This window comes from Scleropages formosus, chromosome 6 (assembly GCF_900964775.1).
Source record: "Scleropages formosus chromosome 6, fSclFor1.1, whole genome shotgun sequence".
Classification (NCBI taxonomy): domain Eukaryota; kingdom Metazoa; phylum Chordata; class Actinopteri; order Osteoglossiformes; family Osteoglossidae; genus Scleropages; species Scleropages formosus.
In genome coordinates, this window is record NC_041811.1 from 27,125,181 (window position 1) to 27,151,746 (window position 26,566).

The following is a 26,566-nucleotide window of genomic DNA, read 5'->3' on the forward strand; positions in this document are numbered from 1 at the left end:
GGCCAATCGGTTTAGCCGATATATTACGTCATTTACATGCCGACGAAACCTGGGAACATTGCATTGTGGGCCGAGGACAGTACGGACCGTCAACACGTGATAGCGGTAGTGCCGCAGGGAAGGGTGAAGCTGAACTAAAGGAAATCAGAAATGTGCTGGTTCCAAGTGTCCTTGTCACGTGTAGGGCTTTTAGCTAAGAGAGTGACAGTGCGCACGTTCTACTGCCCAAACGAGCGGAAATGTTAGGTGACAAATCAGTAGTTATGAAAATATGACGTTACTTGTATTCATTCAGGCAATTTCTGAAACTATCTTGGTTGAAACTTACAAAGTAATTGAATACTTAAGTGACTGTCAGGCATCAGGACATTTAAGTGTTATAAGAAAGATAAAATGGTTCAAATCTGAGTTACTGAGTTAATTGAAATCAGGTTGAAACTACAGGGTTTGAATCTTAAAAGCATGACTATGAATTAGCTGTTTGCCTGACCATTATGTAATGTAAATGTTTATTGGACTTTTTTCTTCATTTGTGGATATTTGCAAAAGATTTTGTGTTGATAGTGTGGCTATATCTGATGCATAGCTACAGTTTGTCTGCCATATAAATAGAAATAAGTAAAAAATGTATTGTAACTGTCTTCTGCTGTCTAATCAAATTCATTTATGTTGAATATACACAAATTTGCTGTTCGTGATTGAAATTACAGCTTTTGGTACTGCCAGTGTCAACAACCCATTGCTTCCATTCACCACAGTCACAGCTAAACAGTTAATTTGGAAACTTAAAAACAAATAACTTAATTAAACAGTAAATGGTAGCTTTGTTAACTATTCAAAACCTTATGGTAAGTGATTTAAGTTTCATGCAGGTAAGGCTCTTTCATTGAATCTGGGAGCTGGATATTTGACTAATAATATTTCTGAGGTGAGTAAATATGGTACAACATGGTATTTACACAATGAAGAAAATGGTATAACGCCCAATATGTATATATACTGTAGCTATGGAAGCTGTTTGACTTCATCATGGTGTGTATGTTGATATAATTAATCTAAAATGTGAACAATATGTCTGCTCCTCCAGATTAAGAGGAGACATTTGCAATGGTTTGAGTCTCTGGATAGAATGCCCATTGGGGGTTCTTTCCTGGGGTGTAAGGGCTACACTTAAAGACCTAGGTTATTTTAGAGAGAGTTTAGTCCTCACCTGGGGATGCCGCAGGAGGAGATGATTACGGTTGTTATAGAAAGGAATTACGGTTTGCCCTGATCAGCCTGCTGAAACCATAACTCTCACCAGTTTAAGAATTTTTTTTGAAAATGTATAGATAGATCACAGTCATCTAGAATTAGTCTTGGGAAGCATAGGGCACAAGGCAGAGTGTACCCAGAATGAGATGCCAGACCAGTTCAGGGTAATCTCATGCACAGTCACTCTCGAGCACTATTTTGAAGACACCGATAAGCATTTTTAGATTTCCCAGAAAGAGCACCCTGAGGAACTCCACTCAAACACAAGCAGAAGAGTAGTGTACACAGCAAAGTCATACTCAAATCCAAATTTAAACCACATCCCAGGATCAATGAAGGACCAATGCTGTATGTTACTTCACCTTGGCTACCCCTCCACTTCAGCCACTGAAACTTAAATGCGAAGTATCCCCATGCCCTGCGTATCATGTTCTTTGTGCCTCTGTGGTTTGGTGTACAGCTGGTAGTGTAGGTTAGCGCTACTGCCCTTGGACCTAAAGATTGCAGGTTTAAATCTTACGTATCTTACCTCTGGCTGTAGCACCCTTGCGCAAGGTACATACCCTTTGCTTTTTTGAAACAAAAAAAAAAAAAACCTGTACAAAAGGGTAAAGAATTTTAGGTAGCTTAACATTGTAAATTGCTTTGGAAAAACACCTCAGCTAAATAATTAAATGCATTGTAACTTTCTTGCACAATTTCCTTGCTGCCTGCTTATGATTTTTCTCTTATTCATGAAAAAATGTGTGAAGAAATGAGCACTGTTGTATCAGTGATGCTCTTCAGAAAAGACCCATCTTTTCAAAATTCGACACTAGAACAACAGTACAATAACCTTTTAAATGAGCCTTTGGTGAACTGATCATGATTTGTATTTACTTGTTAATCTATGCATTTCTGTGTTGTTTTATATTAATTGTTAGTGAAATAAAGTTAATGCTGTTTAAGAAGTGTCACTTCCTCAGTATTCTGAAGGCCCAGATGATTATTTGAAACAATTCCTATTAGAAATGAAAACATTAAATGCAAACTTATGTTTTATATGAGATTAAAAGATGAAACTATAAACTCAAAATCACTGTTTCCTTTTGGAGTGATCTTTGACAACAGTTTTTTCAATTTACGATACTCCTCACTACAATTCAAAATGGTTTTGTAAGTATGGGATAAAGATCCTGAGTATTCTCAAACAATGATTTTATACTAATTAGAGGTTCTTAACCTTTTCTAGGCTATGGCCACCTTTGAGAATTGTTTGAAAACTACTGACACAAAAATGGCCATTGAAATATTGCAATACATTTCCATCACTAAAATATTATCTTCATATAGAATTACCTTCATATAGAATTTCATAATACATAGGAATGCTGTAGTATTGACTTATTTTTGATAAATACAGTTTTTGGGTGTAAAATTTGTAATGTCTCCAAATGTCTTATTTTCTTTAAAAAATTGTCTTTAGTTATAGCAACTTTAGTATACTTTTGTGTCCGGTGGTGTAAAATCTTGTCAGATTTTGGGAAAGGGAAAAAAAAAAAAATTAGCATTAGTGGAGCTGTACACAAATATTGAGGGATTAAAGTTGCTTGAAGACTTATAACTTGCTTGGTATAATTATATTAAATAATTATCGACAAATAAGTTTTAATTTTTGTAATATTGTTAAACTTGAAAACAGCATATTCGAGACAAACAATGCTGTGAAAGTACGGGATCAGTTAATACATTGAAAGATTACGCATTTCTTGCCTTATCTTATGTTAAAGCGCTCTGTCACTGCGTGAGAAGAGCGCTCTATAACAATAAATTGAATTGAATTACACAAGACAGCTGACAAAAAAGGAACGATAACAAAATTAACGTGACTCTTCCAAAATATCTCACGAAATAACTCCTGGGTCCGGGAATGTAAGTATTTAGACCGGTATAAACATATTTCAATACACACACAGTCGCTAAGTAGTGCGGATGTTCAACACTGACACCCGAAACGACGTTACGTGAGTGAGGAACTTTGTATTATTTGCCCGATTATAGAGCTAACCAAATAAGTTGTCAGCGATAAGTCACGATTGTTTGGTATACACAAAAAAAGAAAGCAGTGGACACTTTTGGTACGGGACCTTTCTCTCCCCTTGGTCGTATGCTATGCAAAAAAAGCTGCCTATTTGATTATGAATTACGAGGCGCGGGGCCCTCGCACCTGGCCGCTCGCAGGTAACTCTTGATCAAAGGCAGGGCACAGCCTTCTTACTCTCTTTCCTGTACAGTGCGAACGGGCTTTAATCCTTTAAATTTGCTGAGGGGATGCCACTTCCTATTTAAAAACGAGGCAAAAAAAAAGTTGCCAGACCAGTCTTTCGCGTTTCCGTGTGAGGGTGGCCATTAGCCCAGGTGAAAAGGGAGTGAACAGAAAAAGCGAGGCGTTCTTTGAAACGGGGAAACCGTGTAACCAGTGTGGTGCAGTAGCTTCGCACGGGGGAAATCTTAATCTAAACTTTTCTCTCAAGCGGAAAAAAAAAGACATCTTTGAGAAAGTTGAGAAGCTGGTGAGTAAACGTCTCGTTGTTCTGTAGTAGTGAGACACGTTTTGTTTCGAACAGTTAGGAGGCGACACCTGAGGCACGCACGCGCGCGCGCGCTTTCTCCTCCGCCGCGAGCTGCCCGTCTCTACCCGGCTGCTCGCGGGCGGACAACGAGTTTCTTGGTAAATTCACGGTGTCGCTGTGTTTCTGTGGACAGAATACTGTTTATGGGCTCACATGTGGCGACTAGGATGTTTCCGTTCTTGTGTCAAGTTGAGCAAAACTCTTTTTGCCTTTTCACCCACGTATTATTACACAACGCCAAGCGCGCGGCACAGGTTCAGTTGTCTGGTCTCCTCAGGCTCAGGTGGAAGACGAAGACGTTGCCTTTAGCTTAGCACTTAGACCAGCACAAATGCTATTTAAAAAAAAAAAAAAAAAAAAAAAAAAAAAACAAAGAAGCATATATATTAAATTATTAGGTACAAAATGAACCAAAACACAAGTTTTTGGCACGGTCGGATGTTGAGTGAGTGTGAGGAACAAGTTCAAGTATCCCCGAATGGGGGTCTTGCACGGAAGGAAAATTCCTTCACTGTGTGAATTTATTTATTTTTTTTTAAAATCGTAATTGTTTTTTTTTTTTTCACGGGAAAAGTTTAGGCGTTACCGCGTTCTTACAATTAAAAATACACAGGTCTATAGGGTTTAACCCTCAAGCTACAAAACAGATGATGGTAGAAAACCTCTCTCCAAATACTAGGCTATGGGTTTGTTTGATTGAGGGGATTATGGAGCATAACACCTTTCAGAAATAAATTGATTTTGGCTTTAAATCTAATAATTAGATTCCAATAACTTGAATGGAACGGTATAACTCAGCAAGACAGTGGAGCCTTGATGTTAGAACTTAAAACTGAAGAATCTGTTGTTGAGGCTCCATCAATATTATGGTTCTGAGGTAAAAATGTTTATCTAGAGGGAACACTGAAATAACAGGGCCTTGGAATAGTTAAGAGCTTGAGTGATATGGTTTCTGCATATATTTAAATTTACACTTACATTTATTTATTTAGCAAAGGCTTTTCTCCGAAGTGACCTACATCTCAAATGAGCGTTATGGTGTTCTGGATGATGCACCTGGAATCTAGGACATGCAAGGGATGGAATGTACCTGGAATGTAGTTGAGTACATGGCTTACTGTTTGGTTTCTCTAGAACCCTGTACCTTCTGGAGAAAAGAGCAGGACAGTAAATGAGGAAGCTTAATCTGAAAGGTAGCTAAATTTGGAGTAGATGCTGGTTGTCCAAAGGCTAACTCTTCCCGGTTACTTGGCGGTTTTACTACTGTAACTGTGCTGACCTGAGTGTAAGGGAGTAAAGCCCAGATAATTTGTGAAAAAGCAGCCTAATGTCAGACATGAGGAACATCTCATGCTCCTAAAATCCTCATAGCTTTAAGTTGCTGAGATATAATCCAACGTGAGATGCATATTCATCAGTGAATAAAAGTAAAGCCATCCTTTAAAATATTCATAACAAAGGAGCCATGAATGTTCCAGGTCTAACTTAAATATGGTAACAGGAACACACATCCTGGAACTGGCTGAAGTCTCCACACCCTCCTCAGTATCCAGTTTAGGTTCTCGCAGGTAGTGCTGTATATTTAATTAATGAAGGATAATATTCCACCCGACAGGTTGACTTTGTTGTCTAAAAACAGAGAACATGTCAATGTGCGAACGTATCCATGATATCAGGTTTAAATAATTTACAACACCCTCAAATTGCCTCTGCTGCTAAATGCTGGAGCACAGAGCCCTCTTAATGACTTCTTAATAGATATTCTCTCAACTTGCACTTTCATCTAGATGTCCTGACAATAGCTTGTTTGTGCCATAGCTGTGGTTGAGCATCAAGCAAAGGATTTGTGTGTAGAGACTAGCCCCATACCAGTCTTTTCAGCATCTGATGTCAGTGAAGCATTTAAATTGTCTGTGCACCCCCTTGTCTGCCTACTTGTAATGAAGGCTTAATTGTCATATATTTGTGAAAAACTAAGTCGAATTACTGACTCAAGTCTCATTTAGATTATTTTTTTTTAAAATTCTATTAAAACCATTTTGCTGAAATGTACATCATTTTGGAGAAAAGGGTCTGCTAAATAAATAAATATAAACCAACTTTCTACAGCAAATGTTACCTGGGTCTTACATGTTGGGAGGAAATGTTTAGTATGTATTCAGGCAAAGGCCATTTAAATTTTCCTTAAAACTTGTATGCTTAATAAAATATTATCCAGTTTTTAAAACTGGATTCTGGTTCACAGGAAGTTTTATGAAAGGGCTCTGTGTAGGGATGACTAATGTAAACTAGTGTGATCAGTTACTGAAATGTATAAGCTTGTGCTATGAAGAGCAAGTTTGAACACTGTCCAAGTTCATGAAATCTGTTATGAGAAGTTTATGATATATCTTAAATCAGATACATCATACTTGGTAGGGCAAAGTTCTGGTGATTGTTTAGGCCCAGAGGATTTAGACAATCATACAATGACATTTTGGTCTGCTAGTTGAAGCTTTTTCAGTTGAAAATATTGCCAAGGTCTTCTGTCAAAGACATGAATTTCAGGGAAGCACAATTTGGAAAAAGTAAATGTAAAACAGGGATTTTACTAAGCTTACTTTTCCTGAGGCAGACATAACCAAATTGAACAAGGTGAATTGCCAGATTTGAATTTTCTGACTTTTGAACAGAGTTGGAAGTTTGAGTGTACACGTTGTGGAAAAGTAATTTTCTGATGATTTTTCCAAAATGTTTAATGTTGGCCAGAGTTAATGCATTTACTTTTATTCATTTGGCAGACTTTTCTATAAAGCAATGTACATTTCATAGAAAATTCAATGTGTGCATTAAATTAGGAGAAAAACAGTTGCAGACATGATTAAGTACAGTTTGTTTCACCATATGCACCAATGTTTATCACACGAGTAGCTGCATACATTTACAATTTTGGTCATAGCAAATCTGTTGGAATATTAGCTGTACTAATGTATAGTAGTATTGTGTTCATATATGAACTTTTTAGGTTATTGCTTTTCTCTTTAATGTTGATAGATTCAGCTAGACTGGAATGGCTGAAGGTCTTTTTAAATAAATACACACGTTCTAGAAAAATCAGGACAATGAGTAGTCAGTCAATGGATACATTTAGAGCGCTTAAAGGGTGAAAACTGGTTAGTATTGGAATTTGGTGTTTCAAAATTCAGTTTTATCAATAGTGGGCATAGTATTTATGAGATGGCAATATGTCAGTTAAGTGTAATGCCTGAGAATCATGACCATACGGTGGATTAAATATGAGATGTGGGAGGAGCTTTGAGCTTTGTGAACCTCATGTCTCAGATGTCAAGCCAGCAGGTATGCAAGGTGTCTGAAATTTACTTGCTTATTTTCCCCTAGATCATTACCTGTTCTCCATCTTGCTCTGGCAGGGCCCAAGAAAAGCATGGCATAAACCTGTTGCCCAAGACTAGTGTGCCTCTGTCAGTCTTGTCAGCAATAGAGAAACAACAAAATGTTGTTTGTCTTGGAGGAGGATAAATGTTCAGAGTGACTGCCTTAAATTTCAATCAGCTGGCTGACTGAGGAATGGATCAGAGAAAAAGTGATCTGAGCAAGGAGGGTGTGGACCATGGTTTGAGTTTCTGTGATTGGTCTGATGCCCAGCTTTCTTTTACACAAGCAGGTTGCAACACATGCTATCTACCTTTGACACTTAATGTAAACAAAACATTAAACGGGTTCCAAAAACTGACTCACGATGAGGTGTTACAGCCTGCCTAGCTGCACCATGCTGTTTTCTATGCAATAAATTCAGCTTTAAAAATGGTAATGGCATAAATTTTGGTTTTATATAAAATGGTAATCTTTTATCTTGCTTACAGTTTAAGCAAAGTCATATCTGAAAATTATTTGCAAATTATATTTCAATCCTTTTAATCTAGTTTAATTACTGTCGGATGCAAAAAGGAAGCTTTTTAAGATCAGTGACAGAAGTATGTGTTTCAAATTCAGAAACTTAAGCTCAGTGACATTGCTACCTTCACTACTGGAAATGTCTTACACTTGCTTCTCATCATTTGGAGTACAGTTGCATGTTCCTTCTCTAATTATTAATTTTCACAATTTTGGGAATAATGTTTTTATTTTCTGTTAATAGATTTTGTTTAGTCAGTGTGACTTTTAGCGTTCCTTTAAAAAATGAGAAATGGTGAAACTTGAAGAACAAGGCACCAACCTTTGGAGGAATTGCATTCCTCTTGTTTCCGTGTAGAAATCAGTATCATGCCTAAAATAGAATGCAGACCTTTTAAACAAATACAGCCATGGTATTTGTCTGTATATGAATCTTAAAGACATGCTTGTCACTGAAGCAATAAGTGGGTGTAACTCATCTTGCCTCACAAAGTTTGGAATTTGACTTTTATGTCTATGGTGTGACTGGAACAGCAACATTAACCTTGCACATTAAATATTTTTAACTTTGATTATACAGGGTTCGTGTGTGTGTGTGTGTGTGTGTGTGTGTGTGCGTGCGTGCGCGCGCGCGCACACGTGTCTGTATTTTTGACATACTATTTTCCAAGATTTACAGTATACCTTTACATATTTTGTATGGGCTGAATGAATGAAAGCGCTTGTAAAGACTACATATTCAAAACAATACCACATGGCCAAAGTTTCTTTCCTTGGGGCTGAGTGATCTTCCAGGTGAAATACAGTCTAATGCACACAAAGTAGAAAATTTTTAATGTTGCCTCAAATTTTAGTCTAAGACATGTATAGACTATGGTTAACACTTTTTTATATATTTTTTTTTTAAATAAAATAAAAAACCCCTTATGAAGAAAATAAAATCGAGGCTTTCGTTTACCCCGCCCGGTATGGGGTCACCGGGGCCCCACCCTGGAGCCAGGCCTGGGGGGGGGGGGCGGCTCGCATGCAAACGCCTGGTGGCCAGGTCTATGCCCACGGGGCCTCCGTAAGGGGCCGGTGCATTGTGATTTGGGCGGTGGTCGGGGCCGAGTGCCCGGTCGACCCAAACCTCGGGCGCCAACTAAATAAATGAAAAAGCCATTAAAAATATACATTTTAGGAGGTTTAGTAGTCTTAAAGCCACAGTTATTGTGTTGTCTTGGAAAGGTCCTGTATTCATAAAGTTTGCAATCTAAATGCCAAGCTCAACAAATGTGGACATCTGGATCAACAACCCAAGCTATGAATACCATCAATCTTTTGTCATTTCCAATTGTAAAGCATTTTTTATTAATCTTACTGCAAAAGCATAAAGTCTGGCAGATAGTGGGGTTCTTCAAGATTTTTAGTTGACTCCTTTCAACCTGTTACACAACCATGTACTCCCCTTTCTTTTATGTTGGTAATTAGTAATGTAGTATTTTTACTTCTAATTTTTTGCTTGTGCTACACATCTGTATCCCTTTACATCAACTGACACATCCATAAGAATGTGTGCAAGTGTTTCTGGGTGAGGATGTAGCAAAATTTGCATGACTTTGCAGATGCATATGAATACTGCCCTCATTAAACAACAGTTGTTTGTAGGTGAGCAGGTCCACATTCCTCACGTGTATCCTGCACTGGTGACATGGACAGGAATGCTGGTTTTGTATGATCTGCAGTGAAAGTCACTAGTTCAGGCAGACTTTCATGAGCTCTGGCAGTGAGGGGGGTGTTTTTCTTTGTGTGCGTTTCATTTTCTGTATTCTTAGTAGTCTTGTCTTGTTTAGGCATTATTCAGTAGTTTCTAAATAATAATTTACTTCTATGTTGAGTCAATGGCAGTAATGCAAAGTAAAATTACATATGTTAAATTGTAATTAATTGCTTTGAATTGGAGAAGTTGCACAAAATTATCAATGTCATTTGTTCTGTATTCTTTCAAAAGTGAATGTTTGTCCAAGGCAGGACTGTAGCTTTGTGTGAGTATGCAAAACTTCCCTGAAGAGCAAGAATAATGCCTGGGGGTAATTGAGTACCATGGGTTTTGAGCTGGACAAACCTGAGATGGACCTCTTGAAGTGTTAGACCTAAATGTTTTTCTAATGGACTGTTAGAAGGGCACAGTAGAGTAGAAGAATAAATCTAAAAGAATCTCTGTAGAAGCAGAACTGGGTTCACCATGTCGACATCATATGTACAGCTGATATAAGATATCATGACCAATGTAAACAATACACTTGATGGCACAGTAGCATGTTTAACTTATGGATGCTTTTGTGCCTTGAATCAGTCATGGTGTGGTTTTGGCCAGGGGCAGGCAGAGCCCTGGGGGTGGCCTGCCCTCACTTACCCTGTTAGGATCTGTGACCTTTTTCTGGGGGTGGGATGTTATAGATTGTCTTATGGACACCCACACAGGTCACATATTAAGGACCCTCTGGAGTTACCAGTTTACCTGAACAAGCAGGTCTTTGTTTCTGGGAGGAAACTGGAGCACATTCATTTAAACTCTACACAGGGTTGGGCCCTGATTCAAACCCACAAGTGCAGGGCTGCAGGACAGTTTTGCTACTCACTGACCCTTCATTTTTGTGCTAGGAACTGGTAATTTGGTATTCACCTTTAACATATTAGGTTTGGTGTTATTGCCAGAGCCTGTGTCTGGGCATCTGGTGGTTCTTTTAATACCCTGTTCTCTCCACATTATCAATTTGCTGTTTACCTTGAGAATTTTTTTTTTTTTTATGAAAAAGAAGCATTTAGTCTCATTAGGTCCATTCAGTTGGGAGTTGCAGTCCCCATTGTGAAATACTGTGAAAACTGTCTAATGTTCTTCAGAATCTAATATGACCAAGATAATTATTTCACTGTGTGAAACTGATCAAATCTGTTTCTTCTTCAGAGTCTTAACAGTTCACCATGAGTCGCGACAGGGTAGACTCCCTGGATTCCCTTGAGCCTGATGATGATGCTATGCCATATAGTGATGATGAAACTGATGATGAGCTGGACCAGATGTCTGAGGCTGAGGAAGCAGAGGAACCACCAGCTGTAGAGGTCAGACCAACTGGTGAGTGTTGATCTTGTTAGCGGTCCTTGACATTTTGTAAACATTCTTTTCACTGTGCATTGAATGCTGATTTCTGCAAGGTATGTTTCCCTTTGCCTTACCCTTCTTGACATGCAGTGAAAAGACTGATAAAGTACTTTACCTTTATTCATGTAGCTGACACTTTTCTCCAAAGTTAGGCTTACAATTCCTTTCCACATTTAGACAGCTGGGTAATTTTACTGGAGCAATTTTAGGGTAAGTGCCTTGCTCAAGGGTACTACAGCAGGAGGTGGGGATCGAACCTGCAACCTTAAGATCCAAAGGCAGTAGCTCTATCCACTACACTACCAGCTGCCCCTACATAAACACCTACCTACATAAGTAGGTACAGCGGGACAATGGAGAGCTGTCTCACCGTGTGGTACAGGACCTGCACAGTCTCCGACCACAAGACCCTACAGCAAATTGTGAGAACAGCTGAAAAGATCATCGGAGTCTTTCTACCCACCATCGACACCGCATACAACATCCACGAAGCCACCAGTATTGCAGATGACCCCTCTTGCACCTCTGACTCTTTGCCCTCTTGCCATCTGGCAGAAGCTACAGGAGCATCTGTGCCACCACCAGCAGACTCCAACAGTGTTTTTCTTTTTTCCCCTTCTCCCCCCCAAGGCAGCGAGATTGCTCAACACCCTGCTGTCTCCCAGCGTTCACCTGGCAAAATCATACAGCTAACCCAGTATGACTCAATACCGCTGCACACCTGCACTTTACAAAGCTGCATCAGATGCTTCTATTATGGGACTTGTTTTTGCTGCTATTTAATACTTATTGCTGCTACACTACATAAGTTTACATCCCATGTCCTGTGTATCTTCTGTTCTGTGTATTTGTCCTGTACTCATCTCGCACTGTTATGCATTTGCACTTTATGTAGTCTTGTGTACTGTTCTGTGTTGCACCATGGTCACAGAGGAATGACATTTTGTTCCACTGTATACAAGCTATATAGGGGAATGACAATAACGACCTACTTGAACTAATGAATGTTAAGTTAATAAAGCAGCTGTGGTCAGAGCTTCTGCCCTTTGATCCAAAGGTCATGGGTTTGAATCCCACCTCCAACTGTAGTACCTTTGAGCAAGGTACTTAACATAAATTGCATCGGTAAAATTACCCAGCTGTATAAATGGGTGAATAATTGTAAATAGATTAACATTGTAAGTTTCCTGGGAGAAAAGTGTCAGCTTAATGAATAAATATTAAGCAAGTACATTTACAGAAGTGCAGCGTAAAGTGACATGGTGATGAGTATATTGAGATGGCGAACTCATTAGCAGTAAGTTAAGAGGTGACCCCCCCCCCCCGGCAGTATGAGGACTCTTTGTGGAGGCTGATGGCTACTGGTAAGAGTGACCTCAGGAAACTAGGGTGAATCAGTACAGCTGCATGTAGTAAGTAGGTGATGCAGCCTTTGGCTATTTATTACTTCTGCATTTTGTCTCTAATCTCATGGTACACCAAACATTACTTTCTAGATTTGTTAGATGGTAATTTTAGTAAGTGTGGACTTTTGTATGAGTCTCTAATTTGTGCCAGTGTTTTTTATGTAAAGTGAGGATGCTGTACTATGGTCTTTAATCTCTACTGTATTATGTCTAATTTCAATAGCCTATTTAGCAGATGTTTTCTCTTTTTAAAAAGTGACTCAAGGGGAAGTGGAACAGAAAATTAGGTAGAGGTTTTTATAGTTTCAAAAACTCCTGTACCCAAGGACCACTTGTAATTTCTCCTTGTAAATGAATGAAAATTGGCTTCTATAGTAGAAATGTACAATTTACATTTAAAGAATGAATTACTATCGCCATCCCTTGACCAATAAGGCTTTTCCTCTCAGATTACTGATCCCAGTTACTTGTTACTGCTGAGTTCACTTTATTATAGATTTACTCTTCAATCTAAGTCATGAAGGCATATGCTTATGTAACTGACTCTTGTTTTTAGAGGGTCCATGGAAGGTCAAAGCAAATGACAGGGACTTCTGTAACTTACCAGAATTCCAGAAGAAGGTCTTTCTCTGCTTCAAGAAGAGCAAGTATGCGGTAAGCACTAAAAATTGATCACTGTAAAATTATATATTTAAATAGGACCTGTTGATTTTTGTGTCTTGTACTCCTAATGTTTAGGACCAGGAAGAAGCAGCTAGTTTGGCACATGCGTTACATATTGATAGGTCATTTCTGTGGATAAGTTTGTATAAACATGCTTCTGGGAACGAAATGGGAATTGTCCCTTCATCTTGTTGGAGGTTTCACTTTTATTTACTAGAAATTTTACATGGAAGGAAATGGGCAAATGCTCAAAGCATCTTCCAGCATGTTAAGCAGTATTGAAAGAGTTCAAATTGTTCAATAACACCATTGCTAAGATCTTGTCCACGTTGGTGCCCCCAACCCTGAACATCAGGTCCTGGTACATGAAATGTTGCATATTTTCCATATTTATCTGCTGTGTAGAATATAAATGTAGTTTAGCTATAGCTTAGTTTTTTAAACCATGACAGCTGATTATTGCTTTTTGGGACTAAATGTTCTAGTACTTTCAACTCTTTAATGAGCGTTTTATTTTGTTCCAGGGAAATGCCATCAAGACCTACAAATACAACTTTTTTACGTTTTTACCCTTGAATCTGTTTGAGCAGTTCAAACGAGCAGCAAATATCTACTTTCTTGTGTTACTTATTTTACAGGTATGTCACGCACAGTGATGCTAAGTAGTTTTATCAAATGCAACCATGTGTAGAGGCCTTGCAGTTACAAAGTTCTTGCACAGTAGAAGGTAGCAGTCAATGAGGTGCTAATCAGAGAGTAAGTACTGGTGAGTACTATCTGGCTTCAGAGCATTTCTGTTGCTATGATATAGTAAGAGAATTATATCCCCAATTATCTATAATTAAAGCATGGTGAACATTTTCCCATTAAAATATCCATCACTGCACAAGCGGAGGTGTCTAATTTGCTTAGCAACACAGGAGATGTGTGTGTCAGAGTAAACCAAGATTAAGTTTGTTTCAGGTGACTTACAGGCCAGACTAATATACTCTGTAACATGAACTGTCAGCTGATACTTTGTTTCTTTCAAAATAAACCCCTCTCTTATATTTTAGATTATTCCTCAAATTTCTACCCTGCCCTGGTACACTACCCTGGTGCCTCTGGTCATTGTATTGGCAATTACAGCGATTAAAGACTTGGTGGATGACCTGGTGAGCTTCCCCTCTCTGCCCTCCCTCTTTATTAAAAGTTTATTTAAAAAAAAAAAAAAAAAAAAAAACCTTTCCAGTATAGCTTGTTTGGAAAGTGATTTGAATATGATTTTGAATTTTTTTTATATATATTTATTAATGCTAAAAAATGCCAAGAGTTCATGGTCTAGACTGGGGGGGGGGGGGGGGGAACCATTGCTTATATAATATTTTTACTTGGTTTATCTGTCACCCTCTCTAACAGGCCCGCCATAGAATGGACAAAGAGGTCAACAACAGGAAGTGTGACGTTCTTCTGGATGGCAGGTGATGAAATGGTTCTGCAGTGCCCTCTTGAAGCAATGAATACAGTGCACTTGTTATCTGAAGACATTTGTAAGCTTAGCATAATCCGTTTAAACATTTTTCCTTCAATTTTGTTGACATCATAATGAATTCTGAGTAAATGGGTTTTACTGCATGCATAATTTTGACATTTGAATTTCCTTTAATAGATTTAAGGAATCAAAGTGGATGGATATCCATGTTGGAGATGTGGTTCGTTTGAAGAAAAATGACTTTGTTCCTGTAAGACTAACATTCTTTTAATAACTGGAATTGAAGGCATGCTTTCTTTCATCTTGAGCATGTTTTGATATTCCTTATTTTTCATTTTTCTAATATTTGCAGTTTTATTTTTTTGTTTCACTTAGGCTGACATTGTGTTGTTGTCCAGTTCAAACCCCAACAGTCTTTGTTATGTTGAGACGGCTGAACTTGATGGGTAAGGCTTTAATAATGTGCAGTGCACATGGATGTATTTAATCTTTGAAATTGTCAGCTGGTTTTGTACATTAATTCCATAGGGAACTGTCTGAACTGAGTGTATTTTTGAGGGCCCTTTTTGCATTTAGTAGTGTGTTCTTTTCTGTGTACCTTGATGGTAAATTATATGTAGCTGATCACATTAAGGATAGATTTCCTATTTACCATGCGAAAGGTAGGCTTTTGTTTATCTTGACATTTTATATATTAGATGGATCAGTGAAGCTTCTTTCAGCTATCATGCATTTGAAGCTGCTAATACTTGATATTTCTTTCAGGGAAACTAATCTAAAATTCAAAATGGGCTTGAAAGTGACAGATGAACACCTTCAAGAGGAACAGCAGATAGCAAACTTTGATGGTAATCAAGCTGAACAAATTCTTTGCTCTTGTTTGTGCAGGGACAGTATTTCAGTGCAGTTTTTAGTTTACAGATATCTGAAATAAGTGTTAAGGTGATTTCCTGAGTTTCTGATGTAGCAGATGGGATGGAGAATTTGTTGGTAGGTAATTTGAGTAACCGATATATGTTGGTCCCATCTCTATATACTCAGCATTGAAGTAAAATTCCCTTTATAACCTGTGTCTAAAGTGAATATTGGTGCATATTATCTATATTAAATTATGAATAAGGGGGTGTGGTGGCACAGTGGGTTTGACGGGGTCCTGCTGTCTGGCGGGTTTGGAGTTCAAATCCCGCTTGGGGTGCCTTGTGACGGACTGGTGTCCTGTCCTGGGTGTGTCTCCCCTCCAGCCCCATGCCCTGTGTTGCTGGGCTAGGTTCTGGTTCACTGTGACCCTTCTTGGAACAAGTGGTTTTGTGTGTGTGTGTGTGTGTGTGTGTGTGTGTGTGTGTGTGTGTGTGTGTGTGTGTGTGTGTGAATTATGAACTTTTTAAAATGAAGCAAATGGTGTACTTCAAACTTCAGTGTTTATCTGCAAAGTTTTGTAAGCTATCAAATTTTAGGTTAAAAAGTTGTTGTAGGAGTTGTTCCCTGCTTTGCAAGTGTTATAAAGGCATTAATTGTGCCTTCTGTGAATAATTGCAGTGCACTGCAGAAGTGATGGTAAATCCATCTTCCCCTTGAAAGCTATAGTGTGACATGATGGTCAAACTCATTTAAAAAAAGTCATCTCCCTATTTTTCCTCTGTTGGGTCACAATAGAGACTTTTGTACTAAAGTGTCACATTCAAATGGTTTGTTTCCACAGCTATGATTGAGTGTGAAGAGCCAAACAACAGACTGGACAAGTTCACAGGTGTCATGAAGTGGAATAATGAAGCCTTTCCCCTTGACCTTGACAACATGCTTCTCAGAGGCTGTAAGATCCGCAACACAGAGGTGCTCCACGGCCTTGTCATCTTTGCAGGTTAGCGATCACTTTGCATTGCTGGGCCCTTCAAAGATTGTGTGTTTTAGCTTGGCACAAATGAAACGATTATGCCCAAAATGCTGCTGTCTAGAAATTTCCTCATACCAATTTGGCTTACGGGTCTTTCAAAAAGGTGCTTTTGGGGTTGTGTGTGCCCCCCCAGAATTCTTGTGGTTATATATATTTTTAAAAAACTAATTCTTTATAGAAGTAAAGCATGACACTAATCATTGGTTCGGTGTCTGAAGCTTGTAGATATTCCTGTTTTAGTTTTCCACATCTAAGTCATAGTCCCCACACACACTTTTCAGTTTCTGACAACCTTATCACTTGCACACTAAAGATGTTTTGTTTTAGGTGCTGACACCAAGATCATGCGTAATGGTGGCAAGACCAGGTTTAAAAGGACTAAGATTGATGAGCTGATGAACTACATGGTTTACTCTGTAAGGCCTGCATTTGTGTGAACTAATTCAACTGTATGTATGTAATATATGCTCTGAAGTCAAACTTGACAAAAATACAGGTGTTTATGGAAGCAGGTGAATCTAGCAGCTTGGGTACACCAAAGCAGTTACACTGTTGTTCTATATTAAACTGTGGGTAATTTCTGTAGGGGGCACTTGTTAAATATTAGGGGGGAAAATGAATTCCAGGGAGCCAGACAAGTCATAAGCAAGCTTTGTATGAACGAAACAAGCCTTCAGACTACAGTACTTCTCTATAGAAGCTTACACTGCTGATATTTATTAGCAGCAAGGCAGTAATACAGGCATTACTGCTCTACAGATCTAATTTCTCAGATGACAATCTGCTTATGTTCTCTAGATCTTTGTTCTTCTCATCCTGGTGTCTGCTGGCCTGGCCATTGGGAACACCTTCTGGTACGACCAGATCGGCAGCAATGCATGGTACCTTTATGATGGGAAACAATACAATTCGTCTTACAGGGGTTTCCTCAGCTTCTGGGGTTACATTATTGTGCTCAACACAATGGTGCCCATCTCCTTGTATGTCAGGTGAGGCCACCTTCAGCCCATGATGGTGACAAATTTTAGTTAACTTTCTCCAAGTTTTAAATACCAGTGTACTGAAATGATGCATGTTATGTAGTGTGGAGGTTATCCGTCTGGGCCAGAGCAAGTTCATTAACTGGGACCTGCAGATGTACTATCCCGAGAAGGATACAGCAGCTAAAGCCCGCACAACCACACTGAATGAGCAGCTGGGTCAGATCGAATACATCTTTTCAGACAAGACTGGAACTTTAACGCAGAACATCATGGCATTCAAGAAGTGTACCATCAGTGGTCACACCTATGGTAGGCCTTTAATCACTATCTGTCACACTGACAGAATTAAAATATGCAGACTTATGCTATATTTTGACACCTTTGCAGGTGTTTTATGGCATTTCTCTATGGAGTCTATCGGGTGTAATTTCCCTCTCGTTCCAATGTTCCATCATAAATGAAAGGTTGGCAAACATCTGTTCCTTAACTGTTCTGCCTCATTTTAGGTGGTGATACCAGTGCAGATGGTGAAACATTAGATACTTCACAGGTAAGTTGTTGCTGTATGTTTGACATCAAATTTTAGGTTTTTAAATTTTTTAAAAGTATGTAGTGTAGTTATACAAATAAGGCAGAAGGTTTGACTCTGACATAATCTAACACTGATGGCAAGAAGCACAGTGACTGGTGAAGCACTTGCAGTGATATAGCTGAGGAACTTGGTGTATTACTGAAAATTTATCAACAGGGAGACAAACTTTGTGCCAGTGGAGTTAATATTTTGTGTTCTGACACTTTGCTCCCCAATGTGCTTGGTGAATCAGTTGTGTTAATAGTATGACTTCATAAAGATGTTCTGAATTTAACATGAATGACTAAAACAGAATGTACTGCAAACTATACATTCTTTTGTGCAGTTTTTTTCCTTCATTTTATGGAAACTAACTTGAAAAAGCAAAACTGTTTTAAAATATTATAAAATCTTATGGCAGTTTGGCCTTTGCAGTGATTTTGCACATTTTCTTGTAACTTATAACCCTGCAGAACAGCTAGTAACTTTTAGTAAGCATTAATATTCATCACACTAGGCACAGGAAGAGGTTGAGTAAGATTGCTTTGAGAAGGCTGACAATATAAAGAAGAATAGTGACTGTCTGGTCCAGGAAAAATGTCAAACTGTCATATGTGACCAGCAAATTCTGACTGAATCCTTACTTGCTTTGCCTTTAGCCAGTTGACCTAAAATGGAACAAGTATGCAGATGGAAGATTCCAATTCTATGATCATTCTCTGATCTCATGTATCCAGTCAAAGAAGAACCCAGATGTGCATGAATTCTTTAAGCTCCTTTGCCTCTGCCACACTGTCATGGTAGAACAGAAAGAAGACATTAGTAAGTGATTGAGTTTGTTTATGGTTTTTAAGGCCCTCTTTGTGCAATCAGTGGAATGTCAAGTTATGTTAAAATGTACCTATGCTTCCCTAACACGGTTCATTTGTTCCATGAAATAACCATGTTAGGTAAATTTCTGTTAAGCTGTCAAATGAATGTTTCTCATGCGGGGAGCAAATGGTTCAAGAACGAAAGTTTCTCCTAAAAAAAAAAAAAAAAAAAAAAGGCAGTTTTATACATGACAGTAATGAACTTTATAGCATTACAAACGTTTCTCTAGATTTTTGTTTTATCCCACATTTATTCATTCAGCTGACTTTTTTTTTTTTTTTTTTTTTTTTTTTTCTCTCTCTCTCTCTCTCCCCCAAGAGATTTACAATGTTAAGGTACTTAGAATTATTTATATAGCTGGGTAATTTCACTGGAGAAATTTTAGGGTATTACATTTTTAACTTAAATATTTATGAAGGGTACCCATTATTATTATTAACGCTGTTACTATGACTGCTCAGCAGAACAAAAGGACTTGAAGGTGGGACAATGTCCTCATCACTAACCTTTTAACTTTGCCAGTTTTTGGCAATATCAATTAAAAAATGTGTAGCTAAACCATGTACTTTTAAGGTATCTGTCCCTGTTTTGTGAATTTATTGGTGCAACTACTTTTTCAAGTGTATGGTCATGAGACTGATATAATCACACTTCCTGTTGGCCATTTCTTATTGCCTGTAATATGGCAAGAAGGTTTTGTGCTGCAGAAGCTGCAACCCTCATTATAGATTGGCTTAAATGAAGTTTCCCATGTTGAACTTGATATTGGCAATGTTGCAGAACAGGACTAGTTATAAAAGGATAACATGACTTTTGATCAACTGTCCAGTGTTGCTGGTCGGAAGATCTAAGCGAAGAATTTCTAAAAACCACATCAGTAATTTTAAATAACCAAGTTAATATTTATGTATTTTTAAAAGGACTCAGACCCAGGTTCAGATCCCACCTCCTGCTGTAGTACCTTTCAGCAGAGTACATTGAATTTTTCTAGTAAATTCACTGTCATGCATGGGTAAATAAGTGCATCTTAACATTCAGTTCCTTTGGAGAAAGGCATCAACTTCATGAAATAATTGTAGTGGTTGCTGACCTGCTGTTTGTTGTGGTGATATATTGAGATTGATGGTCATGATTTAGTTGGCCTGTGTGATAGGCCATTCTCCCATATTGCCTCGATTTAGTTTCTGTGAAGGACCCTAAACGTGGATGCTGAATCCTGCTTAGACAGTTTTGTATACAACAGATTTCTGCCTGTTGTTGTTGTTCATTTTTTCCAGTCTTTGTTGTATGTCCATGTGCTCATACGTGCCATTTTGCTTTGATAAATTTTTATACATTTGACTTGTATATTTTCCTGTCATATCAGTTTTATATAGAAACCTATTATCTTACCACTCCAAGAATGTAACTGATTTAAACAATGTAATGTGCAACAACTGATCTCATTAATCCGGGATGTATGGGTTATGCTATCATCTTTTTCAGATGAGTTGGTGTACCAGGCTGCCTCACCAGATGAAGGAGCGCTGGTGACTGCTGCCAGGAACTTTGGCTTTGTGTTCTTGTCACGCACACAGGACACTATCACTGTCAGTGAGTTGGGTGTTGAAAAAACATATCAGATGTTGGCCCTTCTGGATTTTAATAGTGACCGGAAGCGCATGTCAGTCATCTGTAAGTACTATAACTGCTTTATCTGGTGTTATGCACAATTAGTTTTCTCCCCCCTCAGTCCTTTTCATTTGTAAATGGACATTCTTTTGTGTTACAGTGCGGTTTCCCGATGGCAAAATCCGTCTGTACTGCAAAGGGGCTGATACTGTCGTCTATGAACGCCTGCACCCCAGCTCCAAGCACAAGGAGAGAACACAGTCGGCACTGGAGGTAACAGGCTGACTCTGAGGCAGGACAATCTTGCTACTGGACACAGTGCTACAGACTTACATTTTTATAGCTCAGTTGTACTGTCTTCTATTTATGAATCTTCAATAGAAATTTTCTTTTGAAAAAGACTAGAGTATAGGCTGTTTTAATCAGAAGCCAGGTATTCTTTCTGAGTGGTATGGTATAAATTTATTTTTTAGGCTTTTGCGAACGAAACACTTCGGACACTCTGCTTGTGCTATAAGGACATTACGGAGGAAGAGTTTGATTCCTGGGCCAGGAAGCACAAGGCTGCCAGTGTTTCAATGAGCGATCGAGAGGCTGCCCTGGATGAAGTGTATGAGCTCATAGAACGCAACCTGCAGGTACATCGTTACGCCTTTTTAATGTGCCAATGTGACCCTCTTATTGAATGGAGAGACTTGAAAGTAACCGATTGATATTTTACTTCACTGACAGTGCATTTAGGCCAGTGGGGTGACCAATGATTTATTTGTCCAGTTCCCATACCATTGTTTTCCTGTACGTCTTTAGGGGTGTCATTTCAGTGGTAACGTTAACTGAGCTTACTGCTTTGTAGCTAATTGGTGCAACGGCCATTGAGGACAAACTCCAGGATGGAGTACCAGATACTATTGCAAAACTTGCTAAGGCTAACATCAAAATCTGGGTCCTGACTGGAGATAAGAAAGGCAAGTTTTAATCTCTTTAGTATGATGGTCATACATCCATTAATCATATATGTGTAAGTATCATTGCTTTTCTTGCAATGGTTTTACGCTTTTTTGCTTTCATTGTTTTGTTCTAGAAACGGCAGAGAACATTGGCTATTCATGTCAACTTTTGACTGGTGATATGCAAATCCATTATGGAGAAGATGTTAAGTAAGTCTTTGTGTAGAGACTGAGTTGCATCCTTCATTTCAAACCCATAGTCTGAACTAGCTGCACTGTGTAACAGAGGCCTTCCATTTCCAGCAAACATGCTCATCAGTGACTCACACTTGATGGGTGAAGAGTTGTTAGGAATTTGGAACCTAACTTTTATAGTAATATTAGCCACTCATCTTTAACCTTCTCCATAATGTTCATAGTGAGAAGCTTGAAGCAAGACAAATCCAAAGGAGGAACAACACAGAGAGTTCAGGTCGTCAAGTAAAAATTAAAGAGCCTTTTTTCGCGGCTCAAGAGAACAACGCTCTGATAATTACTGGAGGCTGGCTGGTATGTGCAGGAAACGAATTTTATTTCCTTAAAATCATCCCAAATCTTTCGAGTTGAATTTTAATGTAAAATCATTCTGTATTGAAGGCTATAATTCACACACTTTGTGAATTATTGACTGGAATAGATCTCCTGCACCATAGTAATGATTACTGCGTGGTTCCTCTGACATCTTGCAGAATGAGATCTTGTATGAAAAGAAGAAAAAGAGGCGGCGTCTCCGACTGCGCAAGTTTAAAAAGAAGACCATCCCTAAGGACGGCCAGCCGATGGATGAGCGTGAGAAAGAGCAGCGCCAGATAGACTTTGTTGACATGGCCTGCGAGTGCAGTGCAGTTATTTGCTGCCGTGTCACACCCAAGCAGAAAGCAAATGTTGTCAACCTGGTCAAGAAGTACAAAAAGGCTGTCACATTGTCTATTGGAGATGGAGCCAATGATGTCAACATGATTAAAAGTGAGAAGTATTATGTGTGGAGATGAATACTGTAAATATTGGATATGTGCAAAATAGATTAACTGAATGCAGTGTTGCATGCTAAAATATTGATGTTGCCTTGTAATACAAAATGAGTAATAACATTATTCAATGTTGTGGATGTGGATAGTTTGCAGGGCCCTTTTTCTAATGGTGTTGCCTTTTTACAGCGGCTGACATTGGGGTGGGAATCAGTGGTCAGGAGGGTATGCAGGCTGTCATGTCAAGTGACTACGCCTTTGCCCAGTTCCGCTACCTGCAGCGTCTCCTGCTAGTTCATGGCCGCTGGTCCTACATTCGTATGTGCAAGTTTCTACGCTACTTCTTCTACAAGAACTTTGCCTTCACTTTGGTGCACTTCTGGTACTCCTTCTTCAGCGGATACTCCTCACAGGTCAGAAACCGAAGCCTTGCGGACATACAAGCATCACTTCGTGTGTGTGTGTGTGTGTGTGTGTGTGTGTGTGTGTGTGTGTGTGTGTGTGTGTGTGTGTGTGGGGTTTTTTTTTTTTTTTTTTTTTAAAATTACCTTTGTTATATGCAAACCTGAATTTTTGCAGATCTCATTTTACAGGTTTCTTTTGAGTGACTTTGAATGGTCTTTATCACCTTTTTAATACTTACTGTAACTCAAGTTGTATCAAAGCCCAACCAACTTCAGGTGGTATTAATTATCTTTGGATCATAGCAATTTATCAGAACCTTGTGTGTGTAAAATAGCTGAAGGGACTTTCATCTGGGACTTCAATTTTTTTTCAGATTGCCTATGAAGACTGGTTTATTACACTGTACAATGTCTGCTACAGCAGTCTCCCTGTTCTTCTAGTGGGCTTGCTGGATCAGGTATGCTCCTGTCTGAAACAATCAGCCACTTGTAACAAGTGCACTTGAGTAAGCAGAAGATGGGTGCAGGGGAAGTGTGTGTGTATAGAACAAGGCTCTGCAGTGTCCTACAAGAATAGCAGGATTGACAGGTTTTGTTTGTCCTAGCACTCATTTCCATAGGCAAAAAATGTGATCTGAGTTTTGAAGACAAAGGTCAAAAAGTTGATCTATATGTAAAGTAACACTTGTAGAAAAGAAACCTACAGTATAGTGAATATTTTTGTTCATTACCTTTGAAAAAATAATCTTTTGTACCTAGCAGTAACTCGAACACATTTTCCTTGACATCTCCATTTCTTTTTCTTTGCTTAAGGATGTCAGTGACAGTCTGAGCATACGCTTCCCCAAACTGTACTTACCAGGCCCGCAGGGGGTGATGTTCAACTATAAGAACTTCTTCATCAGTCTGTTCCATGGCATCTTCACTTCTCTAATAATCTTCTTCATCCCATATGGAGCCTTCAGGCAGACTATGGGCCAGGATGGGGAAGCCCCATCTGATTACCAGTCCTTTGCTGTTGTAACTGCCTCTTCTCTCACCATCATTGTGAACCTGCAGGTACTGTATACCCTGCCCTTGTCTCCAAATTTGAAATGTAATGATTTTGAAATTGCAGTTAAGGTAAATGTTGTTAAAATAAATGTATACTAAAGTTGGAGGTCATTGTCTTCTACTAACGTGCATAATCTTAAATGTGTTTGAATTAAGGAACCATAAGGTTTTCAACACAAAGCTATGAAAGGATATATGATTCAAAGTGAAAATATTTCAATACCCACTGTTCTGACATGACCTCTTCATATGCTATTCAATGAAATACAATCAGCAGCTATAAGAAAAAAAAAAAATGCTCACTTATTTTACAGTCACTTCTTGCTGCCTATATAAGCATGTGACCAATCAGGAGAAAAGTGATTTTATCTAAAGGAATTTTTATTGGAGTTTTTTTCAGTTAGATTAAATTTGGAATTTGATGTACAGATTTAGTAGTTAAGCCTTACTAGATAATGATGTGACTTTTTTTTTTTTTAAAATCTACATTTCTTAAATTCATTTAACAGATATCCCTCAACACTTCATACTGGACCTTTGTAAATTTCTTTGCTGTCCTGGGCAGTATAGCAATATACTTTGGAATAATGTTTGACATCCACAGTGCAGGAATTCATGTCATCTTCACTTCAGCCTTTACATTTACTGGTGAGTGAACAGTCTTAAATATTGTTCAAATTATAATTCACAGCAAATGCAGGGATTGCAGAAATGTCATTTAATATTGGTTTACTTCTGTGAGGAGGTGATTTTAGCTGAGTTTTCATACTGTCTGGTGAGGCATGGGCAAATGTAAAGATTATTTATGCACTGTCGTTTATTTGGCATGATGGGTAAATATCTCATGGGACTGTTCTAAACACATTTTGATTAGCTGATATACAGCTGGTGTTTTCTTGTGTAATGACTTGCTGTCCTTTGGAAAAAATTAAGATGGGGGGGGGGGGGAACCAGAAACCCTGGGGGTTTTCAGGACCAGACATGGCCTCCTCTGTTGCATAGATACAATTAGTGACCAGGGCATAAAATCTAGTGGTAGTGGTTGTTGCTGCTGCTAATGATTGATGACCATCACTGTGGTTTTTATGCAGTCTATGAACACCTTTTCTCCCCCCTCTTTCTCATCACTGCTGTAGGGGTTGCCTCCAACACCTTCAGACAGCCCTATCTGTGGCTTACTATCATCCTGACTGTGGGAATTAGCTTGCTGCCTGTAATCTGCATCGAGTTCCTTCAAAAGACTATCTGGCCATCTGAGGGAGACAAGGTATTGCCAAACTGAGTCCTTTGCCACTCCTACCTTTCCTGCATTCTCCAAGAATGACAAATGTGCCAACTTAACCAGATAATTTATATGAACAATTATTTAATGGAAGTAGGTAGTGTAGTGCTTAGTGCTGCTGCCTTGCATTCAGAGAACCTAGATTTAAATCTGGCCTCCTGCTGTAGTACCCTTGGGCGAGGTATGTACCTTGAGGGGTTGTTGGTTTTGTGTGTGTGTGTGTGTGTGTGTGGGGGTTTTTTTTTTTTTTTTTTTTTTTTTTTTTTTTTTTTTTTTTTTTTTTAAATGTGTATATATAATGAAAATAACCAAGCTGTTTAGATGAGTAAACGATCATAAGAGGCTTAGCATTGTAAGTCTATTTGGAGAATGCATTAGTTAAATGGTCTTAATGCATTGTTTATCTGCTAATTTGTTGTGGATGTGTGATGGGTCACAAAAGTGAGCTGTAATTTCAGGCATTCTAAAATGGTATGACTCATTTGACTTGTATGACTCTCCTGTTGATGTAATGCGCTCATTTTATTTGTGATGTACATCGCTTTGGAGAATGGCATCTGTTTTCAAATTATTTATTCATTTAACATTCTCAGATTGCAGATAACAGGGAGCCAAAGTTAAGTGCAGCACAATGTTTTTCCCAGCAGTTATAAACATGTGACTGTGACATTCAGGAAAATATAATTTTTCCCCTTCACCTTATTGATATTGCAGATCCAGAGGAACAGGAGGAAGTATGAGGAGCAAGTGGAAGTAGTAAAGAAGCCTGAACCGTTCCAGAGAGGCAGACGCTCCCGGCGCTCTGCCTATGCCTTTTCTCACTCACGTGGCTATGCTGACTTGATTGCCTCTGGTCGTAGCATCCGCCGGAAGCCTACGCAACGGCCCATCCCGGAGATCAATCAGGCTGAGAATAGTTGAACTGGTCTCCTGCATTTTCTGTTTAGACTATTGAAACTGAAATCCATTCTATGGAACAAACTATTTTTAATGTACAGAATGTGAAACTCTTACTCCTCAGTTTTAAAGGTGGCTTTTTTTGTATGTATTGGTGTTGTCAGATGCTGCAAGGGCTCTGTCCAGGCAGTTTGAACCCTGCCTTTCTGTCTGGTATTTGTCATGTTCTGGATCCTTCTGTATTTCTATACTGCAAGACTAGCCAAAACTTTGATGAAATATGATATATACAAGTGCTCTCCTCCCCCAGGAAAAAAAACTCACTGTAATTGGTAATTTCTCACACTTGTGTTAAAGGCAATACAAACAGTATAATGTCAGGAATTTTTAAGTTTATTACAGTAGCTAACATTTTTCAATGAATTTTTTTTTTTTTGTGTGTTCAAAATTAATGTGCTTACCATTGTTCTGTCTCACCCTGGTTATTTGTTTGAAAATGAGTCACTTGATTATTGAAATATTTAAGAACATTTGCATATCTATTTATTTTTGTTTCTGAAAAGGTATTTATTAGATAATGTAACTGACAAACATCTTGAGTGGCC

At 38.6% G+C, this 26,566-nt stretch overlaps 1 protein-coding gene across 3 annotated transcripts; it reads left to right on the top strand.

Annotated features, from left to right (window-relative positions):
* Nucleotides 1–3,629: 3,629 nt before the first annotated feature.
* On the top strand, nt 3,630–26,249 carry atp8b1 (ATPase phospholipid transporting 8B1). Of its 3 annotated transcripts, none has more exons than XM_018748519.2 (28): nt 3,630–3,806; nt 10,708–10,875; nt 12,865–12,962; nt 13,496–13,609; nt 14,027–14,125; nt 14,370–14,431; nt 14,620–14,692; nt 14,818–14,888; nt 15,208–15,290; nt 16,142–16,300; nt 16,661–16,749; nt 17,132–17,322; nt 17,417–17,625; nt 17,823–17,866; nt 18,547–18,709; nt 20,246–20,434; nt 20,532–20,644; nt 20,845–21,009; nt 21,225–21,336; nt 21,453–21,528; nt 21,738–21,867; nt 22,047–22,323; nt 22,515–22,738; nt 23,104–23,187; nt 23,543–23,788; nt 24,292–24,430; nt 24,919–25,049; nt 25,779–26,249. In XM_018748519.2, exons 2-28 carry the CDS (start codon nt 10,725–10,727, stop codon nt 25,983–25,985), a joined length of 3,699 nt encoding a protein of 1,232 aa, XP_018604035.2. In that variant the 5' UTR covers nt 3,630–3,806; nt 10,708–10,724; the 3' UTR covers nt 25,986–26,249. The 3 variants fall into 3 exon arrangements, with proteins under 3 accessions (XP_018604035.2, XP_018604052.2, XP_029109053.1); XM_018748536.2 differs by having other exon boundaries at nt 20,890–21,009; XM_029253220.1 differs by having other exon boundaries at nt 18,625–18,709.
* Nucleotides 26,250–26,566: the final 317 nt, after the last annotated feature.